Source organism: Phaethon lepturus, unplaced genomic scaffold (genome assembly GCF_000687285.1).
Source record: "Phaethon lepturus isolate BGI_N335 unplaced genomic scaffold, ASM68728v1 scaffold20950, whole genome shotgun sequence".
Lineage (NCBI taxonomy): Eukaryota > Metazoa > Chordata > Aves > Phaethontiformes > Phaethontidae > Phaethon > Phaethon lepturus.
This window is the reverse complement of record NW_010511471.1, coordinates 65,831-75,485: the sequence shown is the minus strand read 5'-3', so window position 1 is coordinate 75,485 and position 9,655 is coordinate 65,831. Positions and strand designations below refer to the sequence as shown.

Below are 9,655 nucleotides of genomic sequence, written 5' to 3'. Positions count from 1 at the left end.
GCTGTTTGGAGGAACAAGCTGGTCAGATTAGAGTCTGGCTTTGTTTGTATATGGTATATATATAAAACCTCAATGATGGTATGATTTTGATTGATTTGTATAATTTTTCTATTTTTCACTGGAGGAATGAAAATTTATCCCTGCGATCATGAAATGCAAGCTCTAAATAATTAATAATAGTAGTCCTAGAGATGAATTTTGTCACCGGTTACTCCGGTTGCTACACAGACATGGTAGAAGAGTTCCATATTGATGAGACACTTTCATTTTAGTTAAGTCTGACCCTTTTCTTTTTAGAATTCAGAGGAATGAAGAATAATAAATGTAGATGCCTATGTGTTTGAGATGGAATTTTTTTATTAGGAAATGTTTTGAAAGGGTCAGTGAAAAACAGAACTGAAATTGAGGTTTCATTTCTGTTGCAGGTATGTCTATGAAAGATAAGCAGACATTTCAATTTTGAATATTCCCTTATGATAATAAATGTACTGAAGGCATTACCAACTAAACAGAGCTTGCTGAGATCAGGCTGCTTTGAGACTTCTCACATAGTGTTGCTTTAATCTGGTTTTTTTTTTTCCCTAGGAAAAAGAGAAGAAGTATATGCTTCCTTTGGACAACTTGAAAGTGCGAGATGTTGAAAAGAGCTTCATGTCTAGCAAACATATCTTTGCATTGTTTAACACAGAGCAGAGGTAAGAAAATGTGCTATTCTGCAGATGCTTCTGTAAAACTGTATCTAGCTGAGCATTTTAATAACTGGGAGCACAGTTCTGGTATTTCCACTACATTGAGGGAACAAAGATGTTGATATTCTTGATTTACTTGCTGCTCTGCTGTTGCATAACCATGAGATGAAAGGTTAGTGTCCTCCTAGCCACTCATGGGGTGAAACAGCTTCATGATTAGTCATGTAGTTCTTCTGTATGGCTGAATAATCATGTCCTGATCCTATTTTTGTTTTGTTTGGCAATCACCTACGCTTACCAAAACATTCATGACTTCTGTACCTTGTGACCAGATTCAACTGGTGTAAATCACAAAAACGTCATTGCTTTTCACTTTCTCCAGTGGAAAATCTTTCCTGTCTGTAATCTTGGGAGTCATTCTTTTGTTTGTTTGGGTTTAAATACTGCTGAATGGAGAACAAATGAGATTCCTCTGCTTCTCCAATTAATAGAATAGTTACTTTGTAGTGTTTGCCTCATACTTTTCCTTTCAGACTCCATCCTCTGATTTAAGTGGTGTGGGCACTCTATGGAAGTCTACTCCTGAGGCACAGCCAATTCAGATTACTGTGCACAAATAAATCAAGGGAACAGGACAACACTTAATGACATACAAGTGACCTGTAATATTTTTTTTTTTTTTTTTTTTTTTTTTACTGAAGAGGAGAGTTGCATTTGCAGCTGTCTCAGTGGAATTGCATTTCAGCAGATAAGGTGCAATTTCTGTAAGTTCTTTCTCAGGAAAATAAGTAAAATTAATTGTAGTGATAGCATGGATAGATGCCCTTGTTTTCCTCTTTTCTTCTAAGTCCCTTCACACCCGCTCCCCCCTCGAATCGCCAAAGCTTCAGATGTTGTTCAGGATGATGAGGGCTGGATGTGGCTCCCTGCAGAGCCAGCTGCTGTGGCTCCTGAACTGGCCAGAAATAGTCCTTTCAGAAGCAAGGAATGCCCCTCCCTCCTGCAAGCCAAAAGCAAAGCACAGGATTTCTGGGCTGTCAAGTTTCTGCTGGCCCCAGAAACATGAGGACGCAATGTGAGTCTCGCTCTGAACTACCCCATGAAGGCTTTGCCTATATCTGCTGACATCTCAGCTAGCCTACATGTGGACATTGTCTGCCAGGAGATGCCCTTTGAAAGTATGTCACATGCATACTTACAGGGAGTAAGATTTCAAACACTTGACCACTTGCATTTCTGGGGCGCAGAAAAAAGCTTTGAAAAACTTTTTGCGCTTCTAAAAACATAAATGGTCTTCAGATACTGGAAATTAATGTAATTCTAACTATTCTGCTATAGATATGTGTGAATTGTCCCAGCGCTGCACGTACATCAGTCAAGAAAGATAACTTTGTCCTGGTGGCTTGATATCAGCTGTACATATTAAGTTCCTTCCATGAGAAATCTGTTAATTTTACCTCATTGTTCCTCTTCTGTTTTGGCTAATGTCTTTGAATATTTTCATCATCTTAAATATTAATCACTGAACTGCTGTGAAAATCCAAGAGAAGCATGCCTTTCCATTGGCAAGTTTGGGATTTATTTGGGTGTTATATAGCTGCACATTCACACTGGACAGCAAGGATTTCAAAATCAGATGTCTAAAATGTTTGCCATATCTGTAATAACCCTGCCCACTTGGGCTGTGACTAGACCCTTCAGCATCTGCAAGCAACTCTAAAAACATCCTTATGTCTATGTGAGCATGTTAAGACATGACAGCACAACGATAAGATGACAAAATAACTTTGCCTTGGGAGAAGCTGTTTATAAAGATAGTCTTTCAGCTTAAAAGGAGGCAGAACTCGTTCTTGAATAAATATTGAATTCTGATTACAATGGCAATTCCTATGTTACTGTAAAACAGCTGATTTTTGATATTTCTAAAAATCTGCCTCCTGGCACAAATCGGTCAAAACAGGTTTAGTATCACTTTCCACTGTCTCCTAAATTCATAATTGTGTTAGCAGAAGAAGGAGTATTGGGGCTTGACTAAAGTGATCTGGCCCTCAACTGGGGACCGTGTTCCCTGTCCCAGATTCTTGGGGAAACTGAAACAGGCAGTCGATACAGATCTGTTGAAATAAGGAGTCTCGTCGTTGTTTTACTTTATGCTAATTCGTTGATTTCTGGTTGCTGAATGGGGGCCTGTGTGTGTGTGTGAGTGAATATGGCTTGCTTTTCAAAATTCATGTAAAAATTAACTTAGTTTCTGGCGGGGGTTTTTTGGGGAGAGGGAGGTGGGTGGGTGGTTTTTTTAATTAAAAAAACCTTACCAGTTGAGAAAGAAATCAGCTTTCTCTTTCTGAGTTTGCCCACTGAGGGTTCTGGTTATGGAACCATTTTGCTATTTAAGATGTAGATCATTAAAGAACAAAGGCAAAATCATCTGTTCCAGCTTCCATGATAGCATGGAGATTATTCTGTATCTCTTTTTTTTTTTTTCTTCATAATCTGCAGCATTTTTTTTCATTTACTATGCAAACTTTCTTAATGTCCAATTAAAGTATTTTCATTTTCAAGCAAAATTGCTTTAGGAGAAGAATTTTAATAAGCTTGTTCTCTTTTTCATTCCCAGCCCCTCACTGCATAGGTATTTGCTCCAGCCATATGTTTCTGATACTATACATTTCAATAGTTTCCTGGATTATGCACTGCATTTTTTCCATTTATGAAAACCTTTCCAGTTCTGAAATATAGTTACCAGGAAAATGCTCATTTCACTGCATAGAGGGAAAAACCATCTTGAGTTAGCTGAGGCAGGGATAGATGCAGAAGGAAACTAACAGGATCTGTCATTTTGATTTACTGCAGAAGTCAACAGTTCTCTGACAGGAATCAAATGTGACTCGGTAATGTATAGTAAATGGAGACTGTGATGATTGATTTCACAGTGAAGATAAATTCTCATGAAATGAACATAATTGTATGTTTATGAAAAGGCTGCGTTATGAAATAATTAAATCCTTTTCCTGTTACTTTCTAATCAATTTTTTTAAAGGAAAAAAAAAAAGGAAAACTCTTGGTGTGAAATAGATATAGTATTGCTTAAAGAATGGGGGGAGTGAGTTTTATTTTTCAGCAGACTAAGTAATTTATTTAAAGTTTTTGAGTGGGTCCATCTACTTAATTTATAGACACCGTGGAAGACCCTTGGACACGCACTCCCCTAGTTTACTTACCTTAGCAGTACTAGATAATAAAACAAAGTATAGCAGAGTGAGTGCCCTTTGACTCCTGGATCATTTTTGGCCATGTCCATCTACTTGAGTCTGCCTTTAAGCAAATGAAGTTGAGCTGTAGGGTCAAGCAGTATCTGTCAAAACCTAAAGCTGTCAAGAAAGTGAGTGCTATTTTGTGTTAACCATCCTTTTCTCCTCCACAGTAGATTGCTGGTAAGTCTTTTAGACTGGAAAAGAGATCAAATATATTAAAAGTATTTGAAAATAATTATACTGTAGGAAAAAACCTACTGTTTACAGTATTGCTGTAGAACTTAATGTGAAGTTGTGTAGATGTAGCTGCTGATTGACTTTCTTAGGGAGAGCTAAGAATGGAGGAGAGAGGATTCTGTCAGCGCCTGTGCTTATGTACAGTAGATTAACCTGCGATGTCCTCATTGATGAATGTGTAAGACTGTTGTGCAGAGTTCAAGAACAAACAAAACAAATTCTGCCCATCCCAGAAAGTTTACTTTCCTTCTAGGATTTCAGTCCAAACATTTTGCTTATTCCCCACGTATTTCCTGTAAAAATTATTTGCCCGATTGGTGCTTTTTCTTTTAGCTAATTACTGTAGTCTGGGACAAGAATTATAGTCTTAAATGTGCCTCCCTTCAGCATCTCTCCCTAATTAAGAAGGGCAAGCAGTCATTATTTCTCACGATCTTGCCCGGTTGACTACAGGATACACACGGCACTATGTTACTGGATTCTGTATCATTCTAAAGTAGTCCTTTGCCTTTGCAGTAGAGTAGTTGCACTTTTTTCCTGATTTATTGGTCAATAAATTGTATTACTGTATTACAACTCTAAATATTACATCTCTTTTAAGTAAAGGAGGAATGATGAGTAGAAACTCTCTTTTTTTGCTACAAGCAGTGAAAAAGCTTCCTTTCCACCTCTTCTCCAAGTCTCAAGAGATGAATTTTTTCTCTTTTGTGGGAGAATAGATTCTGCTAGGTAAAGGTTTTTGGTGTTATAAAATGATAGTAGGCTGAAGTGTTTGTTGAGTTGGTGAATTTTCGGTCCTTTCCTACCAATACGGAGAGTAGCAACTGTACAGTGAGGAAGAGTTACCTGGTGGAGAGTCCCTCATCAATAATCTTTCTTATGCAGGAAGCTCTGTTCCTCTTCAGACTCATTCCTCTCCTTGGAGCCAAAGAAGCAGAAACAGTGTTTGAAACTCTCCCTTCCTTGCAGAGAAAGATCCCACCAAGTCTTCCTGTCTTTTACTTTCTTGCCCAACCAGGATCCAGATGAAACCAAGTAATGGTGTTGCTTTCCTCACCTCTATGGTTCGGTATGATGGGGGAATGTGAGGAGCAAATTCAAAGCACAGAACTGTTCCTATTTACCTTCACAAGAATTAGGTTCCTGAGAGCTAAATGCTCCTCAATTATCATGAAGCAGTGTGACAGGACCTACCATCCCTGCATGAGAGCTGACTGTCTGGGGCAGGCTCATTGTAGAAACAGATCCTTAATCTGAGACACAGATGAATGTCCAAAGGAGAGTGATCAAAAGGAAGTTTTAAGGGCATACAATAGGACTGGAAATGGAATTTCCAGATGATGAATTTTAGCTACCAGCTCCTGTGTATGCTCTGACTGTCAGGAATCATATTGCACAAGAAACTGTGTTGTCTAGTAGGACCCAGGAAAGTATGCTATGTCTACTAAATGAAAGGCATGACAGTATTTATTTTGGGTGCATGTTGTTGGCTGAATGTTGTTCTAGAAGGAGATGGAGCACAAGTCTTCTCTGGCACTCCAAATGCACTAAAGCTTGAAGTACTGAATTTCTTCTTATGGACAGCAACTGGTTAACTGCTCTCCATATATAAGGGAAATTGGGCAAGAGCCAAAACAAAGGGAACTAGTGAAAGGAGACCGGGTCAGAGGAGGTGTTGGATGGAAGCCAGGCTAAAGGAGAAAGCCTAAGATGAGATGTATGTTTAGTTACTGTTTTTGAATTACTCAGCTAAGCCCCAGGAAGAGCTGGACTGTAAGCTATTCAGAGCCCTGTCCGTTAGAAATGGAAGAATGAGAATCTATTTAATTAAAAACCCCCACATATTTAATCCAGAAAAAAGTCGCTAATGTTTGTAAACAAATTTCTAAGATGCTGGTGAGTATAATATTTAAGAATAAGAAAAATATCAAACCCAAGGAATAACTAGCCTTTATCACCCAAGTCCATTCTATTTAAAAAAAAAAGAAAAAAGTTGTTTTTTTTGTGGAATATTTCCTTTTTGTCATTATTGACAAGAATTCTTTGTATGATAAATAAAACATAGTATGGTGGATAGGTGGTGCAGGTGTTGAGGTTTAAAACTGAGCAAAAAGGGGTTCTTGGGGAAAGAAACAGCAATGCCAAACCCATACCTTAATTACACTGTACTTCCCTAAGTGATTGTGTGGGACCTGAAATGTTAGTGACACCTACCAGAGACATGGGTATTGTAAGCATGGGCCGAGTCATGCTGGTAAACTCGACTCAGCCAGCAGGATAGCTTCACCTTGCTTGCTTACTGTGACCCAGCAAGGTCTGGGTCTCAGTCCCCCATCCAGGGCAGCAGAGAACTGGAGCAGGAGACGTGCCTCCTCCATGTGTGATGGGGCTCTGACAGCCATGAGCAGCTTTTGCATCTGTGTGGCCCCATCCCTCGCCATGAAAAGGATCAAACCTTCTTCAACAGGGAATTATGGAATATTTTACTGCCAGTTACTGTTACTACTGCCGATTTTGGCCTATGTGACATTAGTTTTGGCTGCATTTCTGTTCTGGATTACATATAGAACTTTAGATACTTCATTATCCAGGCTTGGCTATGTACTGATCAGCACATCTTATGTTCATTTTCACCTTAAAATTGTGTGCTTGTGTGTGCGTATTTGTGCATGTGAACTTGAAACGATCCCTACACTTCTGGGAGACCACTTCCATCAGTTAGGTGGTAAAATCCTTAAGAGCTATTATTTCATGACGTTGTCTCAGAGATTGTCTCTTTGGCTTTCCTAGATACTAAGGAAAAATTCTTCAGCGACATGTGTAATTAATTTTAATTAGCATTCACATTGGACTGATCTGAAGTGGCACGCCTTGATAGAAAATGTTAGTCATTGCTGTTAACTCAGAGCAGATGATCATTTTTGTTTCTTTGCAATATATGATTTGCAGAGCTTCTAGTAGAGCTTTCTTATAGGAAAAATAGCACATATATTCAAACCAGCCATTGTGGAATAACAAGTGTCTAAAATGGTAGACTAAGACAAAAGTTGAACAAGTATACAGTTGAGTTCCAGGTTGACTAAGTAGAGAACATACAGTGGAATTTCATCCAAGATTATCTTTCCGATTATGCATGTATATTTGGAGTACCTGGATTCTGTTATTTTCTGCCTTTTTCATTGTAGGTGACTATTTATGAAACCCATATTCTGTATGATTTCATTTTCAATCAAATAAGAAATAACTAAACATTGAATCTTTTGTGTTTTTCATGGAATAGAATTGGGCTGATTTGCGTTTGGTTCCAGATTTTTAGTGTTCATTTTAATTCTGCTTGCATCCTAAAAACCATAAGTTTACAAAAAGCCCTGAACATTTGAGATGATAAGCACAGTTGTCTGAAATCTCTGCAGAAGAAGATATTCCTTTATCTTTCAGTCTGTGAGTAGCTTCACTTGTTTCAGTGCAACTGATTAAGTTAAATACGGGTTTGTGTTCTTTGCAGGACTGTAGTAGTTTATAGGCACAATTCTAAAAATTTCACTAATATTCTTGCTCTGTAATTGCTGCTCTTTTTCCTCCCATATTGGCAAGAATAAATGCGTCTTCATTTAATCTTGGTTTGTATCTTATCTCTCTATATTAAAAAAATCACACCACATACAGCACATCTTTGTCCTACTGAAATGTTCCAGATCCAACTCGGTCTAAAAGCTGTATATGCTTATGGTTAATATGTGGATATGCAGACATATTAACTGTGTTTGTAACATGTCTGCAGTAGTTGCCTTTAAGATCTTTCCAGATTTGTTGGAGATAAATATTTAACCTTATCTTAGTATTAAGAAATTGCAAGAGATACTGTCCATCTTGAGGTCTAGCAGTTGAGTTTTCTCAGATGGCGAGCAGTTTTTGTGCGCAGCCACCGAAGAGGGAAACGTACAGGTATTGCCTCCACTGTAGCAAGCAACTAGAAAGTTCTTTCTTTGTGATTTTCAGTGGTGTGTTATTCACCTGTCGGTCCTGGATTGTATAGTTCTGATGTTTTATAGGTAATTAAATCTTCCCTATGCAATGTTGACAGCCTCGTGGGACAGGAATCTCAGCAACTTGCAGCCAGGTTTAGTCTTCACACTTATTTGGCACTTCTTTGTTTCTGCTTGTATGCTTTCAAATACCTTAGTCTATTCCTGCATTTTCATGTTAGGATTATTCTGTGATGGGAGGGGTGAAAGGAACACCTATGGGCAATGTAAAGGGAATTCCTGCCTTAGAAAGCTCACTTTGTGCCCCGAAATATATGTGCTAAAGGAAACCAGTACACTGGAAACAAAGATAATAGTAAAGTGAAGAAGTTGCTGGGTAAGCAAGGTTACAGCTGGATGTCTGCTGGACTTTCAAGTCATGGGCCTGGTCTAGAAAAGATATGTCCTGAGTGTGGAACCATTCTGGAATCGGAAATGACACTTTTAGTCCAATTGCCTGGTCATCTCCATAAGCAAGCACATTGCAGGTTTTCTGGAATGCTGTTCTTGAGGTTGGTTTAATTATTTAGAGTATAATAAAACCTGCAGGTAACAAATGGTAATCTTTTGTATTTTTCACTCTGGAAAAAAAGTAGTGTTATGTTAATTTCCAGTAACGCTGCTATATTTTCATGTAGTATGCAGGATACTAAATTACAATGATGAGACTCTACAGGAGGAACCAGCATAGGTAGATGTGGTATTTGCATGCAGCTTCCCTGTTTGTGTGTTCACATTTAAAAAATGTTAAATATTCAAGGGAAATTTTGCAAACAAATTGTACTTCTAGGCATATTCCCATTTATTGTGTCTGTTTGGTTTCTATGGTCCCTTAGATTTAAAGATGCCTGAATATCAGCAAGATTTGTACTATTGAGAGTACATCTCTTTTGCTCCTTGGTATCCTGTATTATATCATTCTCTCTGATGTTTAACTCCCTATTTAGCTGCTATAGAGATGACAATGAGAACATGACATCCCTGTATTCCATATGGAGTGAGTAGTGAGGATTGAGTAGTAACTGTTTCTGTGATGATATCTTCAGCAATTTGAAGAAGTGGAAGAGAGAACAAAACAGAAAATCTGAATTGTTTTCAAGAACGTTTTTAGAGCTTTCTGTGAGACGCCAGTGGATTCCTAACGAGTAAAACATGTTAACGTGTTTTTGTAAGATTCCACTAGTAAAAGGTCACACTCTTTTCAGAAGTTACTTTGGCTTTTTTTTCTTTGAAAAGTTTCTGTCCCTGTCAGTTCCTTTCTGAACTCCAAAAGTTCCTGTCAGCCTTTCTGGAAGAAAGAAGGGCAAAGGAATTCTAGTAGCAAGGAAGCTGATTTGAGAGGCAAGCATCCATTTACCTACCTTACTGTAAGCTTCCTATGAGTTCTGACTCAGTGCGTATGTCCTTCAGTTCCTCATTTATGCTCTGAAGCTGAAACCTGTGTTTCTTT

General features: G+C 38.2%; 1 protein-coding gene across 1 annotated transcript in view; it reads left to right on the top strand.

Annotated features, from left to right (window-relative positions):
• DNM3 (dynamin 3) overlaps positions 1-9,655 on the top strand; it is a 172,359-nt gene that overhangs the window by 108,722 nt on the left and 53,982 nt on the right. Inside the window, exon 16 of the mRNA XM_010284144.1 lies at positions 586-695. Within this exon, the coding sequence (XP_010282446.1) occupies positions 586-695 (110 nt within the window). The remainder of the gene's footprint in view (positions 1-585; positions 696-9,655) is intronic.